This window comes from Equus asinus, chromosome 1, assembly GCF_041296235.1.
Source record: "Equus asinus isolate D_3611 breed Donkey chromosome 1, EquAss-T2T_v2, whole genome shotgun sequence".
Lineage (NCBI taxonomy): Eukaryota > Metazoa > Chordata > Mammalia > Perissodactyla > Equidae > Equus > Equus asinus.
This window is the reverse complement of record NC_091790.1, coordinates 196,242,564-196,270,460: the sequence shown is the minus strand read 5'-3', so window position 1 is coordinate 196,270,460 and position 27,897 is coordinate 196,242,564. Positions and strand designations below refer to the sequence as shown.

The window sequence follows — 27,897 nt, the reverse complement described above, 5'->3', positions numbered from 1 at the left end:
CCGTCCTCCAGGTCTGGGGAATATCCATTCTTATGGCCAGTCTTAGCATGTTATCTTAATGTGACATTCCCACTCCAGGCCCAAGAGAGATTCTATGACATATATTACAGAAAGAATTATATATAAATATCTATATATAAATATTATAGATTATATACACATGGGCACAGGCTCCCTCCCCGGGCTGCAGCCTCTCTCTCTTGGCCTGGGGAGGGGGAAAGGATGTATGCTGGAGAGGGCTACAGGCTGTGTTCAATGGCACTAAACAGAATGTGGTGGCACCTTTGACTATGAGTGTCTTATTTGGGGTGATGGAGACTGGGCACAAGGAAGGGGAAGGAGGAGAATGTCCAAGAGGGGATACAACTGCAGAACGGAAGAAGGCATGAAAGGAGGGAGGAAGAAAGGCCTTGGGTGTGGAAGCGAGGATTTTGGGATGTTCAGAGCACCTGGGACCACTTTATAGGAAAGGCAGGTTAATGGCAGGCTCCCTGTTGCTGATTCAGGGAGGATAAGGATCTGAATTCCCAAGTGTGGAAAGCATCAGAGATGCCTGCCATCTTGACAGTGAACCCCCAGCTGTCCCCCCCAGAGGAGAAACATAGAGAACTCATCTAAGAAGGGCTGGTGTGTCTGAGTGACCCAGTGGCCTGGCTGCCCTGAGCCTTAGTTCTTGGCAGGAGAAGCCCCAGCCAGAGCAGCTTGAGGGCAGAGCTGACCGTGGGCAGAACAGATCAATGGCTACAGTGGGGGGGGGAGGTATTCTCTAGGGAGTGACCTGGAAACTGGAGGATGATGTGATGTGAGATAGGACAGACTTCTGCTGGAGGGAGTTAAAATCATTGGGGCAACATGAGTGTTTGGCAACAAGGCCCTTGCCCTTTCCATATGGAGCCTTCCACAAAGAGACCTTCTCTCTTCCAGCCTGCTCCTCCTCACAGTCTCTTTATCCACATTTTGCTGCTTAAATTGGGGACAAAGGAGGGGCAAGTGGAACTGGCCTTTCAGTGCCCTAGTAACGGCCCTTGCCTGGGGACAGATAGTGGGAGCCAGGAGGGAGTCTGGAGGCAAATTTTAGGGAGTGGATATGAGCAAGTGGGAGCACAGGAGAGGAGAGGCGCTTTGAGAGGATGAGCTGTAGACAGTTTGAGAGTGTATCCTGGGGCCATCAGTCCATGAAGTGGTCCCATCTCCTCCTCCACAGGGCCACAGTCATTCCAGGCCTCCGTTGACCCAACCCCTGTGGAAACTGACAGACAGGTAGGCAAGGCCAGGAAGGCACTGGGATGAGAACTCTGGGGCATCATGGGGGAGTGAGGGGAGGCAGAGATAGGCAGGGTATCCCCTACCCACACTCCAGGAATACTCAGGAAGCCCCACAGAGTATCAGGGGCCCTTCAGTGGGGTTAGAACCACCTGCGTGTCCTGGGGATGGGAGGACATGGCCTAAATAATTGACCGAGGCTACTCTCTGCCCAAATTCTGACTCTTCTTCTAAGACTGTCACTATCACATTTTAAAATGCCCAGGAGGCACCAGGATATTGTTGTGATCTCTCCAACATCAGGACATACCCTCTTCCACACAAATCTGTCCTCTGGCCCAGGCCTCTTGACGGTCTGCATGAAGAGGTCGGGGGGTAGTCAAAAGATCAGTTCATCCTCATCTTCCTCATCTGTGGACCGAAGACTTGGGCCCTGCAAGATGTCAGCCAGCTCCTCTTCTGGCCCCGGACTCTCCACCAGCTCCAGCTCCTCCAGGTCACTCTCCACCTTGGCTGGAGCCAGGGAGAGGGGGTGCTCTTGGGAGGGGGGTAGCACAGGGGTCTCTGGGGAGGCAGGAGGCATATCCTCTGCCTCAGTGGCCCTAGTTCCATCCTCAGGCAGGCTCCACGCCTCTGTGGGAGGGGGCGGGCCCCCAGGATTCTTTCGAATTGAAGTTGTATTCCTGAAGCTGGCAAGAGGAGGGCGGAGTTGCACCCCAGACTTGGTGTGCCCCTCAATGGCCTTCTGCAGCTGGAGAGTAGAGGAAAAGGGAAAGTGGGTATGGAATTGAGAAGAGAAAGAAGATGGGGCAGTGTGAGACCTAGCTACAGGGCAGTGAATCTCAATGCCCCTTCCGGGTCCTCCTTTGGCCCCTTCCTATTGACCTTTAGGCCTCTTCACACACATCCCATTTCTTCCCTCTTCCCATGGCCCTCCCCAGAATACACCCTATGATACCCTGACTCATGCTCAGAACCCCCACCCAAACCCATGCCATCCATGGCAGACCACGGGCCACATCTGGGGTGGAGAGCTATGTCCCCTCCAGGACTGTGGCCATAATAGACTTTGCAGTCCTCTCTACCTCCCAATTGTGGCACCCGCCCCCTCTCCATTCTCTGCATGAGAAATAGAGAGGGAAATCTGGGGGACCTCCCAGATATTAAAACCATCCCCTCCCTGTCCCCATCCCCTTGTCCTGAGCCAACCCCTCCCTCCTGCGGCTCAAATGGGACACATCCTATTACCTCCTCCAGGGCCAGCACACCCCTGAGCTTCCCCATACTGGTCACATAAGCAAGGTGGAGGCCAAGGAGCGAGAACAGCGTGTGAGTCTGCACGGAAAGAGCTGCAGGTCAGCGCAGGTCTGGCCCCACACCGCCCCTGCCCTCCCAGCTGCCCTGAGCGGTCAGCAAGGACTTGCTTTGTGCAGGGACGTCTGCTCCACCAGCTGGAAGGGAGACTGGTCAATACAGCAGCAGTCAAAACAGACAGGCTGGCTCAGCTGCTCCTGCTCCCAGGCTTCAATCTGTCAGGCAGAGTAGGGGAATCACCCAATGTCAGGGAACCCCCTTCAACCTCAGATCCGCGGCTTTGGCCTCAAAAGTTGTCCCAGCCCCAGCCCAGAACCCTGAAATACACAATGAACTATCACAGATCCTGCAAATATCTAGACCTCCTCCCTTCTCCTCAGGGGACAGCACCCTCGTTTCTCCTCCCTCTTCAGGCCCCAAATCAACCTTCACCCTTGGGCACTTAGTACAGGGCTCCTTCTTGTTCCTCAATTCTCCCACCCCCTGGTGCCCCAAACACTTGTTATTTCCATCCATCTTTCCAGTCTTATTTTCCACCGCTCCAGTGAAACCAGACTGCTTTTGGTTCCTCAGATGTGCTTCCCTCTTCTGCATCTGTGGCTCTCATCACGTGGATTTCCCTTACCTGCCCCACGCTGCCCCTATACTGTGTTCCTGACCCCTTGCCCTTTTTTCAGTTCCCATAGTCCTTTGCTGGCCTCTCTTCAGAACTGGCATGGCTCTTGTGTTGGCATTTGTCTCACCGCTGCCCACTAGACGTCAACTCCTTGAGAGTGTTACATGGTGGCCATTGCTACATCTAGTGAAGAAATGAGCACGTCTGCCTTTTACACAGTAGATCCTACAAATATTTGCTGGATTTGAAGGGCTGTACTGCATCACATGACACTGAGTTGACTTGAGTAAAACCATCCTTTGCGTTTGTCTTGTTTTGTCTATGATGGAAGCATTAAGGCACAAAGGCCAACTCTCTTCTTGATTTTAGATCCACACGCCAGAATCCCCAAGATTCCAAATAATCCAGTTTAGCTCTGGCTTTCATAAATGAGTCTACAATTTTCTGAAATCTCTTTTCAGCCAGTGCCCTCTGAATGCTCTACTACTTTATTTCTTTTTCTATTTGTCCAAATTTAGCAGAACCAGCTTCAGAGAACATCCCCGAAGTCCATCATCCCCGAGTTCTCATGTCATGTTTAGTCCACGGTGGTGCTCTCTCCATCTGTTCCTTCCTGACCTTTCTGGACTGCAATCACACCTCCTCTAAACTCTCACCTTCCCTGACTAAAGGTTCACACAGAGTTTGGCTGGCTCTCACAGCACAGGATGGATGATCACTTAGCAGGTATGTTGCAGAGATGATTTATTTATAGGACTGAGAGCTGGACCCTCACCCACCCTGGTTTGGTTGGTCCTGTCCTCCTGGACATTTCTGTGATCATGTCCTGCCTTCTCTAGTTCCATTTTGCCTCCCCTTAAGGAACAACAATAACAACCATTTCCACTGCACACATACCAAGCACTTCCTCTGTGCCAAGCACTGTTTGATTTGCTTTGCACGTCTTCACTCATTTAATCCTCCCCAACCACAGTATCATTATCTTCAGTTTACAGATGAGGAGACAGAGGCACAGTGTGTGCAAGGCGTTTGTCCAAGATTAGCCAGAGTTGGAGCTGGTCTTCTGGCCGTGACTGCTGACCGTGGTCCAGGACCCCCAGCTTCTGTCCAAGAAGAGGGAGATGTCTGCTCTGGGGTCGGATGTGTTCCGCTACCTGAAAAAGCTCAGCCCCAGTTCCAAACCAGAGCTCTACCTGTGTGTGTACTCCTAACAGAGTAGCAGAATTAAACAAGTCCTAGCAAGGACTTCTGGCGACCTATAATTGAATTCTTTCACTATCCCCAAAGGTATCATCTTGATATTGTCAAGGGTGTCATCTTGATCTAATCTGAAGACCATGTTCAGAATGTCCTGAATTTTGGCTCCTTTTGGATCTTATCCCTCCAAAACATCTCAATGGGTCACATGGGAGTTGGTAGCTGCTTAACGTCTTTCTTGGAAAGACATAAGCTAAAAATGTATGATTTGTCTTCTTTTTACCCCTGGTTGCACTTTATTTCCAAAGGTCATTAAATAGCCTCACTGATCAACTAAGTGGCTTTCTCTCTTTGGTGTATTAAAAAAAGGTATTATTATTGGTTTTCACAGCCCAGCAAGGTGCTCCGTGATTGCAGTTAGGACCCACCTGATTCCTGCTTGTAGGCAGAAGCAAGTTTTTCTTTTTCCTCTGTGCTCACCCATTTGATTTTCCCATAAGTCATTTATCAGAAGTGTGTGTTCTTTTGGTTTTTGGGTTTTTTTTTTTTTTTTTGAGGAAGATTAGCCCTGAGCTAACATCTGCTGTCAATCCTCCTCTTTTTGCTGAGGAAGACTGGCCCTGAGCTAACATCTGTGCCCATCTTCCTCTACTTTCTATGTGGGACGCCTGCCACAGCATGGTTTGCCAAGCGGTGCCATGTCCACACCCGGGATCCGAACCGGGGAAACCAGGGCCACCAAAGTAGAATGTGCAAACTTAACCAGTGCGCCACTGGGCCAGCCCCAGAAGTGTGTGTTTTGAGGGCTGGCTGGGGGAGAGAAGGAAGACTTCCTTTCTCTCTTGTCACTCCCCACCCCCTCCTCCAACCCTGGGTTGCAGTAGATTTTGTTGTTTCTCCACAACTGATCAGTACTGCTCAGCTGCCCACTCCCAGTCACGGCTCCACATTCTGTTCATGCCTCACAACCAAGCCCACTCAGTGTGCTTGATTTTCTCTTGCCTGGACTTGATAACTACCTCTTTTGGGAAACAGGCGTTTGTCCTGACGAGGCACCACTGTCAATATTTGCCTTCAATGTGGCGCTCTTCTCAGTCTTACTTCCTGGCATTTTCCAGTTGTCCACTGTGTCAGGGCCTGGTCGATCAGCATAGTAACCGGCACCAGGCGCTGATTTCCCCATTTTAGTCTCGACGCTGTTCTTCCACATTGGTCCATGCGAGTGCTGGCCACCTGGTGCCATTTTACTGCAGGTAAAGCTCCTCCTTCCTGCATATCCTCTGCCTGGTCCAGAACATTCCTAATGTCTAAAAGATCTAAGGTTCATCTTAGCACCATGGTCCCCTCTACGCATGGAGGCTCAAAACTTTCCTTTTCTGAAATGACGGTGGTCCCCTCAGACAACACCCTCGTGTTTCCCCCACCTCTGAGCAATGTGCCCATCACTCTCTCCGTAGTCATACCTCATTTCCAATCTCTCAAAATGCTTTCCTGCCTAGACTCGCGTCTTAGTCTTAAAACAACGCAATGAAGAAGGTAGAAAAAAATGAGCAATGTCTTCATTTGACAGAACAATCCACCCCCAGTTGCTGTTTCTCTCACTTACCTCTTCAGGTGACATGTTATCCACTAAATCCGTTGAATCCTAGAGAAGAAAGACATACGTCCAAGTTCTTTCCCTTTTCTTCCTATGGAAGCTATGGTGCCATTAGCCATTAACCATCTACCCCTGGTCAGGGCCACAGATGCCTCCTTTCCAGTTCATCATCCCTTCCATATGGTAAAACTTCTCCTTGACAGGAACTCCTCCCTCTTGATTTAAGGACCATGGGTTTCTCACTCCTCCAAGACAAGCTCCCTTTCCCCCGCACCACCCCTTCCAACACATCTCCTCTCACCTGGGTTGTTTTCTTCTTTTTGGGGCGAGCTCTGCCCAGCAAACAGTGCAGCAGAGATTGAAAGATGGAGGGTCTTGGACCTGAGAGGATTGGTGAGCAGATGGAAATGGAAAGAAAGCCATATCTGTCCTGGAGGGAAATGACCAGGGACTCCCGAGTGGTCCTGGACACTTTGCTGCACAAGGACTCTACTTCCTAGGTGCCTCACCTCCATGGACACCCTCTCTTCTACCCTCCTAAATCAGCCCTTGCCTTCACTTCTTGGGACAGTAATATGGAGACTAAACAAATAGGAACCCCCTCCCACCATCCCCTGGCCTCACCCCTCCCTACAGTAGTAGCCCTTAGGTTGACGAGAGCCCAGAGATAACCCACAAGTCATGAGTGAGGGTGCATGATGGGAGAATCTTCACCTGCAGGCTCTGGCGCTTCTGGCTGCTGTCTGTGGCTGGGCAGGGGCCCATTGGGCTCTTCCGAGGCCAACGGAGCAGTAGGAAAGGGGTGAGGAGGAGGAAGAGGAGGCAGCTGTAAGGAATAGTAAAAATTCTCAGTCCTGGATAAGAGGCTGCCCAGTGCTTCCCTGCCTTTACCAGCTAGCGTCCTCGGAAATCTATCTAATTCTATTCTTCCTCCCCAGTTCAGAATTCCTGTAAGCTTTTCAATTCTCATCGGCACCATCATCCACAACCTTATTTCCTTCAGTCCCTGGACCCAGGGACTTGCTCAGTGATCAGCATCTCCCCTCCCTCTTCCGACTTTCTCCTTGCCCCTATCTATCCCATTCCCCCAGCCCTTCCCAGCCCCGTCACCTCGGGCTTCCCAGAGAGGTCCTCATCTTCATCCTCATCCACAAAGGCAAAGGACTCAGGTCGGCCCTGGGATGAGATGCTGCGATGCCCACCCCGGGTCTGCCGCGCCTTCCCATCGTAAGGCAGCTCCAACAGCTTCCTTGCCATGTCCTGGGCTGCCCGCAACCTCCGCTCAGGACACAGGTGGCGCTGCAGGAGGGACTGCAGTTCTGACCGCTCCACAGAGCCCAGCAGGATCATTGAATCTGGGGGAGAGCCAAGCTCAGCCTGCGGGTCTGCTCAGTCCCCACCCCTCTGGCCAACTCAGCAGGATGGAGTCAGAGACAGAAGCCCAGTGCCCCCATTTCTTTTCTCAGCTGTTATCCTCTCTTCCTAAAAACTCATTTCAAAAACCTTCCAGAATTGACCTCACTCAATCCCTTTTATTTCACCCATTTAGCACTTACAGACTCAAATGATAGTACACTAATTGGTGCTAATGTGTACTTATTTTGATTCAGCTCTCATATAGCCTGTTTGCAAATAGGTGAACTTGGTATTAAAGTAGGCTAATCAACACTGTCCCCCCAAAAAAGAAAATTAAAAGCCATTTAAATAGGCTGAGATGTGAACATACTTTGAAAGAAGTCTACAAGGACACCTGATATTTAATCACTTAAAGAATCTGGGTCCTTTTAGGATATAAATAAAATGTCTGCTTTTTCTGGGAAGGTCTTTTATATGTTTGTCAAAATTCTGCTACTATAGTGAACATTTTCTTAAGTTTTAAGGCCATGAAATTGCAGCAGTGTTATTGAGATAAATCTAATCACCAGGGCTTGGTCATTATTATGAAAACTCTGCACCTCATTGGCTCTACCCCTGTTCCACTGAAGAGCCACTGCTTTAGAGGCCACTTGGAAGGTATTTGGGATTTGGGAAAATATTAGGACTAATCTTACTTGAGCCATTTGGATGCTCTGATTATCTGAAATCAGAACTAACAATTTTAACTGCTCCAAATGGCCCTATATGCTTCTTCTCTATTGCAGTAATTCAAACATTGGGCAAGTATTCATATTTATTTAATATCTAGTAAATACCTATAAGGAGGCAGTCTGAGGGAGATAGAAGTTATAGTCTCTACCCTCAAGGAATATCCAATTTAGTGAGGAAGATAAGACATGGATATATATAAACCACAATAAGAAATAATGCAAAGCAGGATTAAGTGCCAAAGGTGGGTAGACAGATAGTGAAGGAAGTGAAATGCGAAGTCAATGCTTACTAAAACCATTCAATCCTTCATAAAACTGTCCATCTCCTCCTTAAGTTGGGCATTAAAGAACAGGTAGGCTCTTGCTGCGCAGCAGAGAAAACCACGTACAGCATTATAAGATTTACAGCTGAGTCTCATTATTCGCGAATTCCCTATTTTCGAATCCACCTATTGGCTAAAATATGTTTGTAACCCAAAATCAATAGTACTTGCGGTGCTTTCGCTGTCATTCACAGACATGCGCAGAGCAGCCAAAAATTTGAGTGGCCCCATGCACGCATTCTCAACTGAGGTTGAACAAGACAATGATCTGCCTTCTTGTTTCACCTCTGATATCGTAAACAAGTGTTCTTTTCATGGTCCATTTAATGTCATGTTTTTTGAATTTTTGTGTTTTGTGTTGGTGATTTTGCTGTTAAAATTGCCCCCAAGCAAAAAGGCTGTGACGTGCCTATGGAGAAAATACGTGTACTAGATAAGATCGGTTCAGGCGTGAGTTATAGTGCTGTTGGCCATGAGTTCACTGTTACTGAATCAAAAATATATATTAAATAAGGTGTCTTTAATGAGAAACACAAATAAAACAAGGTTATGCAATGATTAGTTGAAGAAAATATTGTGACCAGAGGAACCTAACTGTTTTTCCCCTAGGAGCAACAGCTCAGTACAGTATCCTTAATTCAGTGTTTGTGGCAACTTTATAAAACATAACTATGACGAATAATTAGGATTGACTGTGTTTCTTTAATTGGATTTTAACTGTCTTCTTGTGCTTGTATTATAGGTGTATTTTCCCTTCCTCAAGGATGATCACGTTCCCTAAGGAGCACAGGCTGGGGCTCCTGTAGCAGACTGGATACCCCCTAGAGATGAACCCACACCACAGTGCCTCCTCCACCTCTATGGAACTCTTGTTCAGGTCACTAGGTCAGGAGTCTGCTTCCTTCCTTCTCACTGACCTTTTGAATCAACCAGTGGTAAAGTCTTGACTGTGGTGGTCTGGAGCAGAGTTTTCAACTCCCCATATGTGCAAGAAGCTGAAACGAACTTCACATCACGTACCATGATGTCCTCAACAAAGATTGTAAATTTGCTATGGAGGAAGAAAGCATGATGGGTTAGCCCCATCATATATGCCTGTCCCTTTGCTGTCCCTTCCCTTCCTCCCATGAGGTTTGCCATGCATTTGATCACTCCAAGTATTTATTAAGTACATAGGAATATAAAAGTAAATAAAAAGCAGTTGCTTCCAAACATTGACCCTAACCTCAATCTCAGTCTCAGAACTTCCAACCTCCACCCCATCAAGTTTCAACTAATCCCAGCTGGTGCCCCTGACCTGAGCTGGTTCCAACCAAGGTCAGGCAAGTAGGGTAGCTTCTTGACCTGGATGATGCTGTCATAGAGGGAGGGCTGCAAGCTCTGAGCCACCATATTGGCCAAGATAACAGCCACCATCATGGGTAGGATGTGAGCAATCTGACCAGTTAATTCGAAGCAAATCACAGCGGTGGAGACTGTGTGGGACACTGCGCCAGTCAGCGCTGCTGCTCCTAGAATGAAACACAGGAATGTACTGGTGGGTTAGGCCTACCATTCTTGGCATGGAGGGCACGTGGGGATGTGACAGGAGTGACATTGAATGGGGAGTCATGATCCTGGTTAGTGCCAACACTCCTGAGATAACCATTCATTAAAAGTAGGGGCTAGAATCCTGAACTGTTAGAAAATCATTTTGATCTCATCTATGACCTTTGGTTAAGTCACAAAATCTTTGTGTGTGCCAAAATTTTCATTTATAAAACAAAGATAGTGATGTCCTATCTATTCCTTGCTTTTGAAAGTTTGGATCATTCTTAACTGAGCATTTGGAAATCCAGTTATGGCATTTTACTTTGGACCTTAGGTTTTGATGCCAATAATTTATGAGTGAATGGTGTGAAAACCCAAAAATAATGCTGTGTTCTTGGAGCAATGAGACCTGCATCAGATCCTGAATCTACTATTTCTCAACTTTTTGAGTTGAACTTAATTCTTTTGGAATCCCATGCTCTCATCTGTAAGGTGAAAGGGGTCATTATATGAGTTCTAAGGCCCTTGCAGATCTAAAACATTATGATTATATAAGCTCTTTGAAGATAGACTGTATCTTACTTGTTTTTGGTTATGTTTTCCCATCAGCCAAAGTAGTCCCTTGTCCATTAACTATACTTCATATTTAAATATGGGAGAGATATTCTATGAGAAAAGATGCTGGGAAGGCATACAGGAAAATTGAAGAGAAAAGGTCACAAAAGGGAAGTGTGGGAAGGGATGGTTCTACCGGATGGTGCACACAATATGCCTCAGGACATAAACTATCACAGGAGATATGTATATCTCCATCAGGGAGGATGAAGGGATACCCAAGAGGCATGAAGATGGAGAATATGAGCAGACTCCTACTAAAGAAAGAAGCTCTTCTAAAGGACTATGATGGGGGAGTAAGGTCACCATATGTGCTATGAGGCTGGTTAGTGCTTCTATATCCAAGGAGGCACGGCCTTAGATGTTATGGATTTTGGTGAAGAAGGGAGGAAGGGAAGAGGCATAATAATTCTGGGGATTATGTTGGTCACTGTGTTAGACACAGTTTTTAGTCAGATGGGAAAACAGATTTAAGGCAAAAAAGATTATCATAGACTTTCAGAAAGTGAGAGCTGTAAGATATCTCAGAAGTCATTTTAGAATGGCTCAGAAAGGCAGCTAACTTGCTCCATGGTCATCCAGGTGACAAGTGGCAGGGATGAGTCCAGAGCCCATGTTTCTTAGCTCTTAGTCATGTGCTCTTAAGGCTCATCAATATTAGCACACCTGAAGGTTGGGAGTATTCAAGCCAGTCACCTGCAGTGTTGTTTCCATGATTCTTTGAAAGGAAAGAAAAAGCCCTTAACAAACATCCAGACACAATCCTAGGTGTTTTCATCCTTATTATCTCACTTAATTCCCATAATCCTTTTTCTACATGAAGAAATTAAGGCTCAAAGAAGTTCATAAGAGCTAACAAGAGTCAGAGCCCAGGGTTGATCATTTGAATAAAAGTTGAATTAAATAACATTAAATTAAAACCATACTGTGTAGGCTGGAATGAAGATGTCATGGGAGAGTCTGACTGTGGAGATTTGAGGTGCTCAATATTTGGTTACAGGAGCATAGAATGTGTCTCACCAATTACTGCATAGCCCCCAGGTAGGATCTTGTAGATGATGCCATCAAACAAGATGCCATCAGGGAATAGCATGGCCATGATCTCTCCTACCAGCCTTCCAAATGCAGCTCCTAGAGGAAAAAAAGAAGGAATTGAGAGATCCAAGTTCTTTATCCTCCATATTTTCAAAGCCAATCTCTCCTTGGGTACTAAGACCAAATACAAGTCCCCAGCATCCCCAGCCCTTCCCTTATTTTCCCAGTACCCTAGATTGCAGCTGTCAGTAAGATCCCAGGCTTCCCATAAGAACTTACCTAGCACAAACACAGGCATGAAGCCTCCGCAGGGTATGGGCATAGTGGTGGCCACAATGGACATCCAGAACTGGGGTAAAAAGAGGTATCAGGACACCTACTCAACACACACACACACACACACACACACGCTCAACCTCCTTCCCACTGTTCTTGTCCTTCTTGCTTCAAGAGTCTCAGAAATCCTGGGCTAGTTAATCCTTCTGGAAGCCATATTGTCTGTCACCCTTCCTCCAGATCCAAAAACCATGGAGCTCTCAGGCTAAGAGATCACCAAAGACAACACTACAAGAAAGTTCCTCCAAAACCCTCTTACTTGGAGTCACTCTATTTGCCCTTAGGCAATCTAGAACAAGGAGAGGAGCCTAGAGGATTCCTATGTCACTGCCCCAAAAGGGCCCTAGACCACTGTACCCTCTTCACCCAAAGAGTTCACCTCAGCAGAGCAGCCTGAAACTCTTGAAGCTGGAGGATACCTTTCCCTGGTCAAACTATGCTTCTGAAAAAGAGCCCTTGTTCTCCGTGGCAGCCATCTTAAAGTCTTAGTGACTTACTGTGACTAATTTAGCTTGAATATGGTCATTTACAAAGCCACTGTATGGCGAACCTCACAAGGGAACCCAGAGTGAAGACTGTCCTGTCTGAACCATTTCATTTGACATCAAATCACCTTTAATGAAGGACTGAAAAATCAGATCTGTCCTGGTCATATTGCAAGGGCAAACTGAGAATGCCAGATAAGTCAGCCAATGAATAGAAAGGATCTCCAAGGCCAAATTTATCAGGCAGTATACCTACAGAAATTGGGACAATTTTAGGCAAAAGCAGTATGTACATTCTGTGACAAAGAATGCAGAAGAGGGGCTGGCCCCATGGCCGAGTGGTTAAGTTTGCACTCTCTGCTTCAGCGGCTCAGTGTTTGGCTGGTTCGCATCCTGGGCGCGGACATGGCACTGCTTGTCAGACCATGCCGAGGCAGCGTCCCACATGCCACAACTAGAAGGACCCACAACTAAAAATACACAACTGTGTACCGGGGGGCTTTGGGGAGAAGGAAAAATAAAATCTTTAAAAAAAAAAAAAGAATGCAGAAGAATTAAGAAATAGAATGGAAAAAGGAGTAGTGCTTGAACTTTTGAAATGTCTGTAAAAGAAACAAAAATAGAAGACATAATATATAAATTAAGTAACATACTTACACATCACTTCCAAAATAAGTAAGCCAATCCTAGAAAAGGATCTCAAATTAATTTGGTGAAGGATGGCAGCAGCTAAAGTTCAGAACAAATTGCCAGGATCACAATATATGCAATTAAAAAACTGTAACAATTGCATCATAAACTAATCAGAAATAAATTTCTTAATTTCCTGAGCCTTAGAAAGAATTCCTTTGAGCTAGGGCTGACCTCAAGAGGCAGTGGCAGGGGCTGTGAGAAGGCTTCATGCCAGAAGAACACATACTTCTGCATGTCAGAATATGATCGTTTAAACTGGTTGAGAACCACAAAGCTAAATGTACCAATGAAAAGAATATAGACTGAGAATTCCTCGAATGTATAACAAGAGTGTATCTTGTTATTTCTGCCTTCTCTCTGCACCAGCACAATGCCCAGTAAATGTAGGCAGGATGTAGGAAGGAAGGAAGGAAAGAAGAGAGCTTGGTCAAATAGTATTCATGCAAAGCAGAAAAAGCTTCTCAGAGCTAATATTTGCTAAAACACCTAACAGTAATGCTCACGGGGGACTCGTATAAACTGCAGATGACCAGATATAGGAGGCTACCACACCAGACTGTCTGGAGACAGAGTTCTAGGCACTTGTACTTTGAGCTTCTTAAGTGATTCTGACATACAACAGTTTGAGACCTCTTGAACTATTCTGTACCATCTCTTTGGAATAAGTACACGAAAGCCATAAGGGATTTTGTAGGCTCAGGTTAATCTGAAAGCTCTGGTAATACAGATAATAGGTGACCTCAGGTCTGATTTCAGAGGATGAACTTTAGATTATTCTCTAAGATACATGGAAGAACAGATCACGATCAGAGGGCATTCAAGTTATCCAGTCCTATAGCACAAAGAATGACACATGAGATTAGGAAATTTTTTTTTTTTTCCTGAGGAAGATTCACCCTGAGCTAACATCTGTTGCCAATCTTCCTCAATTTTGTATGTGAGATGCCACCACAGCATGGCCACTGACAGATGACTGGTGTAGGTCCACGCCTGGGAACTCAACCTGGGCCGCCGAAGTGGAGCGCCCTGAACTTAACCACCTGGCTCCCGGGGCTGGTCCTAGCAAACTTTTTGAGCTGTTAGCACACGAAAGGAAAGATCCAGAAGTAATGTAAGTGATGTGGGACACAAATAACTCCAAGATTTTAAACACCCAACTCTAGAAAACTGGGAAACTAGGGACCCATTATCACAGATTCCATTTTTGTTAGACTCTTTACCAGAAAGAGCGATATGAAGATGAGGGAAAAAGAATTCTACAGACCCTCAGGCTGTGTGGAGAACTCATTGATAGTAGGTAATGACAGACCTACTAAAAGGGAAACTGAGAAGTTGGGATTATATTCACACTCATTGTAAAAGCTCCTGACTTACAACATGATGATATTTTCCATGTCTTAAGATTGAGGAAGAAGGAAGTTCCCTTTATGAATATTATAAAAAAGCTGAACTGAGAATCTTATTTGCCTGTACTGAAACTTCCAGAAGACCACATACGCTAAATTCCAAGACAGACTGTGGAAAAATAGTTGTAGTCACTTTTATATTTTGATTTGGTTATGTGGCCTATTGCCCACACTTTGGAAATAATAAGGGTATGCTTATGTGTCCAGCGATAGGAGAGCAAAAATGCTGGAAGCAGCAATAACTAAGTAATACCATGGATTTATAGCAGTGAATGGTTGTATGTTTATAAATTTATAGGCCTGCTGCAAACTCCTGGGCTTGAACTATAGCCCAGGAAGTGGGTGAGTTCCTTTTCCTGATTTGCTTACGATGTAAACATTATCAAAGATGTAATTCAGGAAGAAATTAATAACAGTGACAAGCAGCTGAGTCCTTCTATATAACCCAGGCAGGCTTCTCAGAATAAACTTTAATCTGTGAAGTGGAACCCAGATATATACTTGAGAAGCCAGGGAGGTGAGGTGAGGTATGGGGGAAATGTTGAAAAATATACAGTGTTTTGTGTCTCCAAAAATTTTCAAAAGCTTGATATGTTAAAGCATATATGAGCTCAAAATTACCATATAGCTCAGCCTAGAGGAATATCAGAAAAACACAGTTATTATCATTGAAGAATAAATTCTGAGATGCCATCAGAACTTGGGCTCGGTTACTACAGATGGGTTTGTACACTCAACAACCAGTTACAAGCAGTTGGGATTTATGAATCAGAGAAGATCAACTCTATAATGAAAGTTCCAACAATCAAATCTCTAACAAGACAACGACAACTTCCTTATGATAAAAATATCAAATCTTTTGAAGGAAGAAATAAAAAAGGATCTAATTAACAAAGTGAGTGTGCAAAATACGGAAGCTATAGACCCAGTGAAGCCACCTGGAGTGGAATGGGAAAGAACATACAGATATACAACTTCCAGAAACCCACAGCAAATCTCGAGAATATAACTTACAGGGTTGGAACCTGGTGTGTCAAACACCTGGTATCTCTAATCCTAAGATCATTGACAAGTACATTAAATGAGTAGCAAAAAACAAAGAAGGAAATTTCACAATAATTTTTTTCAACATAAGCATACAATTAGCCAAAGATCAGCAATCAAGTATATTATATATTTGATGCATAGTAAGTGCATAATAACATTTCCTGAATAAATGAATAAATGAACCCACTTCAGCTATTACAAAATAAATATAACTTAGTGACTCATATCCTGGGGAAATACAGATTCTTACAAAGTATCATGAATAAGTTAATAGTAAGATATTCAGAAGCGTGAAAGTTCAGTGTGGACAGACTTTTAAATGAAAGCCCTAATATTCAGAGGAAAATGTTCGACTATTCAGGTGAGGCATACTATTAGTGATAAGGCAATCATCAAAAAAGAAAAAAAAAGCAATCAGTAACTGTAATAGATGTCATAACCAGGGGTGGAAGTTAAAATATCTTTGTACAAGGCAGTAATTGAGAAGTCTATAAATACACGATTCTTGACAGGCGGATATGAAAAACAACTGACGTAAGAAAGATCAGCTTTTGTTTCCTAATTGCAGTTAGAAAAAAGTGGTTTGCGAATGGCAAAATCCTCCCAGCCTCACCACCTAAACGGAGAATAATAACATTTATAAAAATTACTTATAGTCGCTAATAAAATTGATTTAAATATTTTATCTCTTTTGCAAGTCTAGAAAAGAGATTACCCACTAGGCTGGAAAAGAAATGGATATGCAAATCATCTAAAAATGGATAATCAGATACATGGAGAAGGAAGTACCTAATTATCTAATATATGGGGGGATTTGGTTAATTTCTCGGAGGTTTTTATGCAGTTATCTATATTGATAAACTCTATCTTATTCCTGTTTACTTGGCTGCTATGATGTCTCAATAATTTAGCAAGTGGAACCATTAGATGGGATATAATAATTACGGCAACATCACTAAGTCGACATGAATGGAACAATTAGCCTAGATATTGGTTCATTTCTATAGAGGAGCAACTTATCTAGGCTGTGGTCTCCAAGCTATTTCTTTTTAGGTTGGATGAAGATTAGATAAAGTTACACCTTTTCCTACCCTAGGCAAACCCTGAGTTCCTGGGTTGAAAATAGATAGACGCTTAGGGGTCAAGAGTGTAGAGTAGGTACCTTCATGACAAAGAAGAGGAAGATGATGATGACAACGTTGACCCGTGGGTGGATCCACACAGCTGACTGGCCCAGGCTTTCAGGGTCACCTACATGTTTTACCCACGTATTGTTGTCAAACAGGGTACTGATGGCTTCACGAGGCATCAACTGTGAGAAGAGGAAGCGAAAGGCGGCAGTTCTCCAGGGATGTTCAGTACTTCCTTTTTATAGAGAACTGATTCCCCATCTCATTTTTCAAGGGTCCCTTTTGCTCTTTTCTGAGAGAGATTCTACCCTTGGGCAAGAGTACACTTGTTCAGAAGCCTGAAGGACAACTGTGCTGTTTCCTCTTTTCCATGTGGCCCAGTCCTGGCTCAGTGACCTGACCCACCCTCTGACTCCCTTGGAGCTGACCTCTCCAGCCATGAATTGACCCATTCCTGGTGGAAAGGTGAATGAGGCGATGACAAAGGTAACGATTCCAGGATACAGCAGGAGGCTGAAAAAGAAAAGAATTAATCCTCCCCCTAATATAGCCAAACCCCAGTGGACACCACACTGAACTCCTGCAAACTTAAGTTTCCTGTAGTCTCAGTTCTTCAAATACAGAGCATTCTGTCCACCAAAAAGCAATCTTTGAAGGGGAAACCACACCGTTCACCTCCTACATATAGTATCAGGGCTTCTATATTTTATCACAGGCTACCTAAAGGCATTCAATGCCTTCCACAAAGATTAAAAGGGAGGAACTCTTGAAAAAAGTGAATGGGTAGGGCAAAGGAAGGTCGGTGACTCACTGCTTTGCAAGAAACTGGCTGAGGGCCTTGTGCTTTCGGACACCGAGCATGACTTGGCGATGCACATACACAAATGCAGCTCCCAGGAACCCACAGCAAATCCTGAGGGTAAAAGTTATAAAGAAATGAAATCCTAATCCCTTGGATCTAGCCACTGAGGGAAACAAATACCAGGCATCTACTCTCCCTCTCTACCCACCTCCCCACAACAGTTTACACTTTGTCTAGGCCCGCCACACCTTCTGCCCAGCTTGGGTCCCTTCCAAGCCAAAGCCACACCCCAGCCCCAGCTCACCACTCCCAGAGCAGGTGACCCTACTGACCCGATGATGGCAAAGGCTGGAAGTTCCTGCAGGTCAAAGGGGAAATCCATTCGGAAATTGGTTCTGAAGAGAGCAGTGATGGTGACTATAGGACGGAAAGGTCAAAGATCATGGTGGGAGCATCACAGAGACCCACAGAGAGGAAACCAGAAGTCATCAGCTTTAAGGATTAATTCCTTCCTTGCTCCAACCCCAATGTCTCCTATTTAATTTCCTTTTTCTAAGCACAACCATTACTCGTCTGCTCCACGACCTTATTTTTATCCTATACCCTTGGGCCTTGGTTCCACTTCCCAAATAATGCCATCCATTCCTTTTCTGCACTGCCCCACAGAGCTTCCCTCCATGCCCCATTATCAGCCTCCTTATTTCACACTGCCTCCAGCCCAAGGCTCCCCTGTTACCAGCATCCTTGTTCCACACCGCTAGCACGCGGAAAACAAAGGCACTGAATGTGGCTGCAAAGAAGCCTCGCCAGTAGTTCCGCACGGCAAAGTAGGTGGAGGTGACCTCGATGCTAAATAGCACTCCTATGGGGACATGGAAGACAGGTCAGGTGCAGACAGAGTGAAAGGCTCTCTCCCACACTCCCACCCTGCGGACCTCTTCCTGAAACTTGAATCGTGAGGGGAAGCAGTAGTGGGAAGCAAAGATCTCTTGGAGTCTCAAGCTCTAAACGATATACCTGCTCACGCTGGGATGCGGTTCAACAAGATACAGAGAGGATGGGAAACGAGGGACCTCAACCCACAGAAAGTCAGGATCAGGCAGTTCTGCCCTCTCCACCCACTCCCCCTTAGAAAACAGGGTTGGGCAGGATTCACATCTATCGGATATGAACAGGTATTTAAAGGTCATTGAAAAATTTCTGCAGAAAAGTTCTGAGAGAGAAAGCTTCCAGAGCAGGTGCTCAACAGAGCTGCCAAGCAGAGCCCAGGATTTACAGGGACCTTCCTTAACACCCCTCCAATCTTCCCTCCCTTCTCCCATGCACCGTGTACCCTAGGGCAACTTGATGAGGAAGAAATAAGCAAAAGGAACAGGAAAGGACTTTGGATTTGTAAGGTGAAAGAGTAAAAAAAGAGCTGACACTACTCAATATTCCAAGAAAAGAAAATAGAGGATTCATCCAAACTTTTAAAAAATTATTATTAAAAATGTCACTTAAAAGGACCAAAGCAAGGGGAAAACCAAGAGACTGGAAGAAGTTAAAGACAATTATTCTTCAGAAAGGCAGGTGAGGTCGAAGGAAAGCTAATTAATTGTCCCAAGTAGCACTGTTTCTGAGAGTAGATGCTGGAGCAGAAAATGAGGAGGCAGACATCCAGAAAAACAGCAAGGGTTGGTGGGGATGCTAATGAGGGCACAGAAGAGAGTTGAGATTAGACGAAAAAATCTTTGAACATATTTAGAGCAAGGGAGTGGACTTTGATTAGATGCAAAGTAAAAAATTGATGACAAGATTACCCAAACCTAGCTAAGCTAAAGAGAATGGGAAACCAGGGAAATACAGCCCATAATTAGATGAATGGAGAAGGGGTGCGGCCCCAAGAAAGACCAGGAACTAGTAAAGTTGGTCTTCTCCTTGCTCTGCACAGCAAACGGCTGATGGCCTGGCGAAGAACTCCCACCTGCTTCCCTCTTCAGGTGGCAAATACTAAGCATTTTCTCTTCCCTATTCTATATTCAAAATCACATCTCTTGAATCCCTTGGGACTCCCACCCTCTCTTCCATAGGTGACAGGCAATAGTTACACTAAGTCATTTGAGTCAAGGGGAGGGTGACCTCCAGGTTACTCCCTAACGGAGTAGCTGTAGCATTTTGGCAGAGGATCCCTAGTGGTCAGCTCAAGTGCCACCATTCCTGGGAAGCCATCCCCAATCCCCCTCCTCAGATAGAAACAGTACCTCCCTCACCTTGTTCTCTCAGAATTTGGGACTATCAGAGCACTTAGCACTTTCAGCTGTAGTTATTAGTTTACATCTGAGCTCCCCCTAGGATTGAAAATTCCTTGGAACCCAACACCTAATACAGTGCCTGGTACATGATCAGCGCCCAATGCCTGTTCTAAGGATGAACAGGAGAGGAGAGGGGAGGGAAGAAAGAGAACAGAAGAGAATAGAATGGGTGGAATTTCAGAAAACGGAACGAGGGAATGGGGAATCTGGGGCAGACAGAGCTTTACCAACCACCCCTTCGCCCCTGCTCCTCAAATCACATCAGGTAAGGAAGCTGCCTCCTTGCCTAAAAGGAGGATTTGACACAGTGGGGAATCAGGTAGAGCAAGTCTTTCTCCTTTTCTTTACCAGTAACAAGACCAAAGTTGGCTTTGATTTGTTAGGGTGTAAACTATCCAACTTATGAATATTTCACAACCATTTTTTGAAATCCTAGGCTAGATTTTCTTTCCCACGTTGTGGTTCTGAGACACTTTCCCTAACAGGCTGTCACTGTATACTCAGGAACGAGAACTAATTTTAATATTAGCCTGAGCCAAACAGAAAGTGTGCTGCTAAAAGGAAACAAAGCATTAAGAACACAAACAGCTTTTGGAAACCCTCTTTTCTCTCAGATTCTGTAATGTTCCTCTCCTGTCCTTCCTGAACGTTCTCATCTTCTCCTCTGGCCCCTGCCCCACCCAGGTCCCTGACCTTGGTCTCCTACTCTAGCCACTCACAGACACACTTTCTCTCTCCATTTCATTCACGCCCATGGCTTCAACTGGCTTCAACTACCACTACAAGCTACTGGTTAGCAAAGCTATGTTCTCAACTCAGTTCCTGAACTTCAGACTCACCAGCCTAGCTGCCTATCACTTGGATGTGCCACAGGAACCCCAAACTCAACATATTCAAAGTGAAAGGTATCTACTCCCCTAGACTTGTTTCACTTCCTGTATTCCCTATCTTGCTTACTAGCATCATTATCCACACAATTTTCCTTGTTATAAACTTGGGAGTTGACCTAGATTCCTTCTTTTCTCTTATCCTTCACATCCTCATATAAAATCAGCCATTAGCTTGCATCAATTTTACTTTCTATTGCTCATATGTATCATCCTCTTTTCTATCTCTCCTGCCTCTGCCTAGTTCGGTCTCTCATCATCTAGCAGCAGGCCTATGACAATAGTCTTCTTGTGAATCTTGGATTAATCTGTTAATCCACGGGCCAGATCTATCCTGCAGACATCTGCCAAAGCTGGCCACGTCATTCCTTTGCTCAAAATTCTTCCAGAGCTCCCCTTCACCCACGACAGCATTTCCCGAAGTTAGGCCTATAGGAATGTGTGTGCAAAATGAATTCTGTGGGAAAGGCTGTATTTGAGCCACATTTTGGATATTCACAATGCATGTCAGCATATCAAACATTCTGATAACTTTTCCAGTTTAAAAAACTATCTGTTCAGCACAACATTTTCCAACTTATTTGAGCTGGAACCCTTTTTACCTTACATCTAGTAATGCCATGAAGAACAGTACTCTGTAAAACACATTTGGGCAAATTCTAGCCTAGAGAATCAAATCTACATTCTTGTACATGGCCTACGAGGTCCTTCATGATTCAGCCCCCATTTACCTGTCCAGACTCACTTCCTATCATTCCTTCCCCTGGATCCTCCAGCAGTTCTGGTCTGCTGTAATTATAATCCCACAGCATGGAGGGCACATCACAGAAGCAAAAAGATGTTTGTCATTTTAGTAGAATGTTGAAGGAAACTTCTTTTATTGATGTAGGGAAATAAGAGTTGACTATCTAGTGAATAAGTTATCTTAATACTTATTTTTTCTTCCAGAATTATTCTATGTTCATTAAAACATCAAGTAATGCTACCTATCAGGACATTTATTACTTGCCACTTAATACAGACATCCTGAAAATGGCATCTTAACTTTTCCAGGGTTAATGTTTTCTTGTGTCAAGAGCCATGTTTTATTTGTAACTTGCCTATGGTCTTTCCCATACTCTACACAGGACCAAGAAAGAACCTTCCTCATTCATCCCAGAAATTCCAGCTTTATGCTGGAAATGCAGATTCTCTTCGCTTTAGACGGATCTAGCTGATTAAAAACAAAAGCAAAAAAATTCTACCTGTTGAAAAATATTCTTCAGACCTTCTGGATTTGTAAGGTGAAAGAGTAAATAAAGGCGAAAGTGGGTATAAATGTAAGTGTGAACATTTAATGTGTGCAGAAGTTGAAACACACTACCCTTCTCTGATGAGGACTAATGACTTTAATGACAAGAGCTGACAGCAGAAGTGCACACAGGCTGCGAGCTGACGCGTCTGCTCATCTGATCTCCACATGCTGAGGCATTGGCACAGCGTTGGTACAAGGAGCATGATACCTTTTCATGAACTCTAAACGCTCATCCATGTATCATTCCTGAGTCAGGCCGTCTTAGCTACCTGAAGACTCCTCTACGAAAGAACTGATTACACTTTCATAATTGAAAAGATACATCTAACAGCTGGTGCATTTAAGAAGCATATGTTTTTTCTGAAATTTTGTTTCTCTAATTGTCAACTTGGTGTCCTTTTTATCACCGTGAATGATCCATACAGCCCCTGCTCTGTTAACCCCCTTTACTCATCAACTAATATCAATGAGTAAATAAACAGATGCAATTGCTTTCCCTGACCATGCCCATTTGTTAGTCACCCAGGACAAGGAAAATAATTGGAAAGGTCACTCTTTGCCTTACATGTGTAGAAAGAGCTGAACTCAACTTTAAATTGCTGTCCAGGAACAATGATCCTTTCACTTCCACCAGTGGTCCTTGTTTAAAACTGACCATTAATCTGAATAAGGTCCACCCAAACCCCCGTGTCCTTAATACCATACAACAAAATGTAGGTTTTCCCTTGGAGAAAAAAGTGCAGAGTCCCCTGTTAGAAGATACAAGTGGAAGGCAAAAAAACCCAACAACACAAAAAGGTTTTAATATAAGTAGGGGAACTATAGAGGCTGCCTCAGTTTTCATTCCTGGCTCTACACTTGATAACAGAATGACCTTGCTCAGGTCACTTGTCCTCTCTGTCACCAGTTTCCTTCTCTCTCTCCTCTACCATATCAGTCTCGTACAGTTTTTGGTGGGAATGAATGTAAAGTGCTTAGAACATTGCCTACACATAGTAAATGCTCACTAAACTTTAGCTATTCTCGTAATGCTCATTTTAACTGGTAATGCTTGCACTTGGGGATGCTGACAAAAACTGTTTTGGGAACAAGATCAGGCAAGTGGATTAGTGTAGGAGGGGGGAATCACTTGCCTCCAAGTGGTGTACCAAAACAACAGCCAACTCCTACAGCACAGCCCACCGTCAGCATATCAGTGTAATAGTACGGCTGCTACTAGGGGAGAGACAGACAAGGACAGAGGCGGGAGGGGTGGGGAAGAGGGCAGAGAGAGGAAAGGAGGACAAGCAAGGGTAGGAAGTAAGGCAGAAGGAGAGGCTTAAGTCCCTGGGAATCATAGTGGTCCCGTCTCCCCCAGCGATTCCCAGGCCAAGAGAAACTCAGTGAGTTTGGCAAACAGGAAGTGACCTTATAGCGCAAGTGCAAACATAGAAAACGAAATAAAAGTTAGGCAAATACATGGAAGGCAGGTAAGCCAGTAAATGGTCACCAGAGAGGGGCTGGAGATGGGGATAATCAGGGCAAGGAATGCCAACAGCAAGAGAGACAGGAAACGACTTTAGACAAATGGTACCAATAAAGCCTGCGTCAAACAGCCGCCAGCCTCGAAAGAAACACAGCCCTTTGGTAGAACAGTGTGGGTGCCTGGAGACGGGCTGCGATCCAGGGTCACTCCCTGAATGCTCACCCACCAGCTTCTTCAGCGAGCATCCCTCTCCACCCCAAAGCTGTGGCGGCCACCCAAACTCCCCTTCCAAGTCATGCTCAGGCAACCGGGGTAGGGAGGAAGTGGGACTTGCCTCCGATAGGGGCCGCAAAGCAGCATCCCACGCCCACTGCGCAGGCCGACACCAGGAGATCAAGCCGCCCAGGCACTGTCTGCAACAGAGAAGCACGCGCAACGAGGAGGGCGGGGGTGGGGCAGGGGGCAGTGCTTACGTAAGAGAGATGGGGGGCGGGGGAGGGGTGGGAGGAGCAGGAACGACAAAAGGACAGGGGTAGCACAGGAAGGCAATGTGGAGGGGAACTGAGACAAGGGGCATATGGAAGAGCAGGGGCAGCACAGGAGCGGACCATGGTGGGTGCACAGACCAGGAAGGGCAGTGTGTCCTGGGACGGCACAGGCTAAACAGCGGCATCGTGTGGCTAGGCTAGGCGGGTGGTAGGGGTATGTGTGTGGAGGATGAGGGAGCGTGGAGCAGCGCAATGCCCCATTTCAGCATCACGGCCAGCCCCGAGCAAAGGCAGCCCTCCGACACCCTGGACACACACAGCCCTACCTCATTTTACTTTCTCAACCTTACCTCATATACCCCACAGAACACCGACATAAACTTGCTGAGGACGGCAGCGCAAATGCTGGCGATGTGGACAAAAGGGCCCTGCGAGAGAGAAAGAGGGCGAGGGGTCAGGAGTAGGGGGCCCACATGGGAGGCTTTGAGGCATTCGATGGAGGAACATTGATTGCTCCAGGCACTGTACTAGGTACCAGGAGTACAGAAGTGAGTGAGAGAGAGGTTCTGCCCTTAGGAAACTTCATCCCAGGGAGGAAGAGGTGATGCACCAGCATATTATCACTTCAGAAGGTGCTAAGGGCTGTGAAGAGAGTGAGGGAGGGTAAGGGGAGAGAGAGAGTCAGGACAGACGAGGGTGGGGTGGGGTTGTGTCTAGGGAAGGTGCTCAGTGAAGGTTACAACTGTGTGGTGCCTTGAATGAAGTGAGGGAGTGAGCCATGTGGGTGTCAGGAGGAAGAATTTTCCAGGTTGAGGGAACAGCAAGTGCTGGAGCCCTGAGAGGGGGACAAGCTTGCGTGGTTGAGGGACAGGAAGAAGGCCTTGTCACCCAAAGTGACAGTGAATGAGGGGCAGCCTGGGAGGACAGAAGACTGGACAGAGAGGAGCCAGATCACCACAGGCCTTCTAGACCCCAGGGAGAAAAGTGGATTTCACTCTAAGAAGAATGGAAAGACATTAGAAGCTCTTGTCCAGAGGTCAGACATTACTGATTCCATTTTGAAAAGATGCCTCTGGCTGCTGTGTGGAGTATGGACTGCAGCAACTGTAGCGGGGCAAGAATGGGCATGAGTATAGCCTTGAACAGAGCACAGCTTCTTTCTAGGTCTCAGTTCTCCCATATTAAAACAAGGGACTTGGGCCAGCCCCGGTGGCCTAGTGGTTAAGTTCGGCACACTCCACTTGGGCAGCCTGGTTTGATTTCCGGGTGCGGACATACATCTCTTGTCTGTCAGTGGCCATGCTTTGACGGTGGCTCACATACAAAAAGAGCAAGAGTGGCAGTGGCTATTAGCTCAGGGCAAATCTTCCTTGGCAAAAAAAAAACACCCAAAAAACAAAAAACAAGGGAATTGGTCGAAGGTAAGGTCCTCAGCTGGGGGAGAATTTGCCCTCCAGGGGACATTTGGCAATGTCTGGTGACACTCTGGTTGTCACAACTGGGGGTGCTACCAGCAGCTAAGTGGTAGAGGCCAGGGATGCTGCTAATCATCCTACAGTACACAGGATGGTCCCCAGTAACTAAGAATTATTCAGCCCAAAATGTCAGCAGTGGCCAGGTTGGGAGACTCTGCACTAAGGCACTCCCAGCTCTTATGTTTTTGTCATTCTGCCTCAGGATGAGGACCTTCCCAGGTATTTCCCCTCCTTAATGCCCCTTGGCCCTGGCTCTGTCCCTGTGCCTGTGGTCCACGTCTGCTCCTAGAGCTCCCTCTAGACTCGGTGCTGCCCTCTGCTGGACAGCCTGTCTAGCTCACACCTCAGTAAGGGTGCACCTACCTCCTTCCCCACAGGAATGCCACTGCCCAGCCCCGCAGTCAGGGCAACAACCTTGGCTACGAAGGCCTTGAGGGTGAGGTATTCCTTCAGGACAACCCCACGAAGAATTGTCTTCATTTCAGGGATTCCAGAGCCTAAAGGGGTTAAAAAATGATTATGTGCAAGTTCAAGTTAGAGGTTCAAAAGGAGATGAACATCCAGACAGTGGACATGAAGATGGGGGCATGAAGAGGGCTGTGGTCAGAGGACCATGACAAGGCAGGTGGAAGAGGTGTCAGGGCTGCTGAAGGAGGATGTGGGGTGGAAAGGTCTTCAGGCCAATGAGATCATGCTGATGACAGGACATGGGTAGGATACATGGGGAAGTTCTCACCAACAGCCTGGGGGGAGATGAGGTGGCAAAAGAGGGCGCTGAAGAGGATGAGAATAAGTGGGAAGGTGACCCAGGCCAGGAACTGGAGAGGCAGGCTGGGCTGCATCTGGTAGTAGGTCCACTTGTAGGCTGCAGAGACACGCACCTGAGCTCAATTCCAGTGTGGATGGAATCTCGCCACCGCCCCCACGACCATAGCACAGGACAGCGTGCAAGGAGTGTGCTCACTGTTTCACCTCACAAGATGCCACTATTCGCATTTGACACGTGGGGAACCTGAGCTGCGGGAGGTGACACGCCCTGTTCAAGTTCCCATCACTTGTAGGAGGTAGAGACGGTGGCAGTGCTGCAAACCACAGTCGAGTGCTGGCACTGCGGGTGGGGCGTCAAAGGCTGTGGGGTCACCAACCACCCCGGTTTGCCCAGAACCGGGGCTCCTGGGACTCAGGATGTACATTGCCAAAACTGGTAAAGTCTTGGGAGAACTGGGATGAATTGGTCACCCTATTAGAGGTCACCCACACCATGGCTGGAAGAAAGTGGGAAAAGTAGGAGAAGTGGATCTGGTCTTGTCCTGGACCAGAGTCACACCTGACCTCTGTGCAACATCCCCCTCCCCAAACACACCTGGCTTAGCCTGTGGAGAAACTCCAGAAACAGCCGCAGCATGGAGAGAGGCTGAGGGTAAAGGGCCAGGTTAAACCTACCCTGAAGACTTTTGGCACTGACGTAATCCATGCTCCAGCTAACCAGAGCCATAAGTAGTCCCAGAAGCACCAAAAAGATCCAGTCTTCCCCTAATTTTCTTCTCACCACGAGTTCCAGGCGGTGGATACAATCTAGGAAGAGAATAGGGTAGAGAGAAGCAGCCAGCTGGGCACTACTCTGGGGAAATGACTCGGGACTGTGGGGAGGTGCTGGCCCTTAGGGCCTTGTCTACATGTCTCATTCACTGAGTTTCTCTTCACCTCTCTGTCCTTCCAAAGTCCAACTCCCCACTGGATACCCGATTCCTTTCTAAAACTCTTGTTTCTTGGTGCTGGGTGGGAGGGATCTAGGGAACAAGGCAACGTGAGAAGATGAGGGGAGAGATGCCTTTCCTCAGTACTTGGAGGAGAGCTTAGGTGTGCATGTGGAGAGGGAGGGCAGGATATACGCAAGGGGACATCTAGGTTAGTCTTCTAATCCCTGTACCTCCTTCTAGTCCAGATTCTTTTATTCCTCAGGCCCCATCACCTTGACATTTGGAAGAGTGATCCTCATCCTTGCTGTCCATGGTAGCACTGGAGTCTGTCTTCTTGGGCATCCCCATGTCCTGCTTCTTGTCCGAGAATTGCTCTTTGTGATGGCCATAAATCTGGGCAGAGGGAGAATAGGAAATGTCTGTCCTGTTGAAGATCAAAAGGAATAGACCCACAGAAAAAACAAACAGGTTTTTAAAATCCTGGAGGTTGAGGGCCTCATGGAGAGTCACTTTGTGGTCATCCCTGCCCTCCAGTGCCTGTTCTCTATCTGCTCTTTATCTCTGTCTGTCCATCCTCATCCTCTCTCTATTTGTACTCATCTTGGTCAATGACAACCTTCATCAAGGACGCCAAGTTCTATTCTGAAGTAGAGATACGAGAACTGTGCTAAGACTGGGCATCTGTGTCAATTAGATGTTTTATGTGTCACTCTGCTTATCGTATCTCAGCTTCTCTTATTTCCCCAGACCCTCTGCACTGACTTCCCTCCTAGGAATCTTGACGTGGACAGGGTGAGGACAGACCAGCAGGTGACTCTTG

The 27,897-nt window shown here is 46.2% G+C and overlaps 1 protein-coding gene across 7 annotated transcripts in view; it reads right to left on the bottom strand.

Moving 5' to 3' along the window:
* Positions 1-1,469: 1,469 nt before the first annotated feature.
* Positions 1,470-27,897, bottom strand: part of CLCN1 (chloride voltage-gated channel 1) — a 29,013-nt gene continuing 2,585 nt past the window's right edge. The window contains exons 2-23 of one of the 7 annotated variants that reach the window (XM_014858298.3): positions 27,350-27,470; positions 26,821-26,952; positions 26,114-26,242; positions 25,741-25,874; positions 24,253-24,330; positions 23,083-23,161; positions 18,214-18,339; positions 17,810-17,894; positions 17,487-17,588; positions 17,104-17,188; positions 16,708-16,857; positions 11,858-11,927; positions 11,564-11,674; positions 9,696-9,909; positions 9,316-9,449; positions 7,099-7,343; positions 6,703-6,814; positions 6,290-6,369; positions 5,998-6,036; positions 2,689-2,793; positions 2,513-2,599; positions 1,470-2,015 (exon numbers count right to left, since the gene is read on the bottom strand). In XM_014858298.3, the coding sequence (XP_014713784.1) occupies positions 1,644-2,015; positions 2,513-2,599; positions 2,689-2,793; positions 5,998-6,036; positions 6,290-6,369; positions 6,703-6,814; positions 7,099-7,343; positions 9,316-9,449; positions 9,696-9,909; positions 11,564-11,674; positions 11,858-11,927; positions 16,708-16,857; positions 17,104-17,188; positions 17,487-17,588; positions 17,810-17,894; positions 18,214-18,339; positions 23,083-23,161; positions 24,253-24,330; positions 25,741-25,874; positions 26,114-26,242; positions 26,821-26,952; positions 27,350-27,470 (2,790 nt within the window). In that variant the 3' untranslated portion in view covers positions 1,470-1,643. Of the gene's footprint in view, positions 2,016-2,512; positions 2,600-2,688; positions 2,794-4,091; positions 4,298-5,331; positions 5,676-5,997; positions 6,037-6,289; positions 6,370-6,702; positions 6,815-7,098; positions 7,344-9,315; positions 9,450-9,695; positions 9,910-11,563; positions 11,675-11,857; positions 11,928-16,707; positions 16,858-17,103; positions 17,189-17,486; positions 17,589-17,809; positions 17,895-18,213; positions 18,340-23,082; positions 23,162-24,252; positions 24,331-25,740; positions 25,875-26,113; positions 26,243-26,740; positions 26,953-27,307; positions 27,471-27,897 lie in introns of those variants that run through there. The other 6 variants (XM_070515061.1, XM_070515044.1, XM_070515070.1 and 3 more) reach the window with 6 other exon arrangements.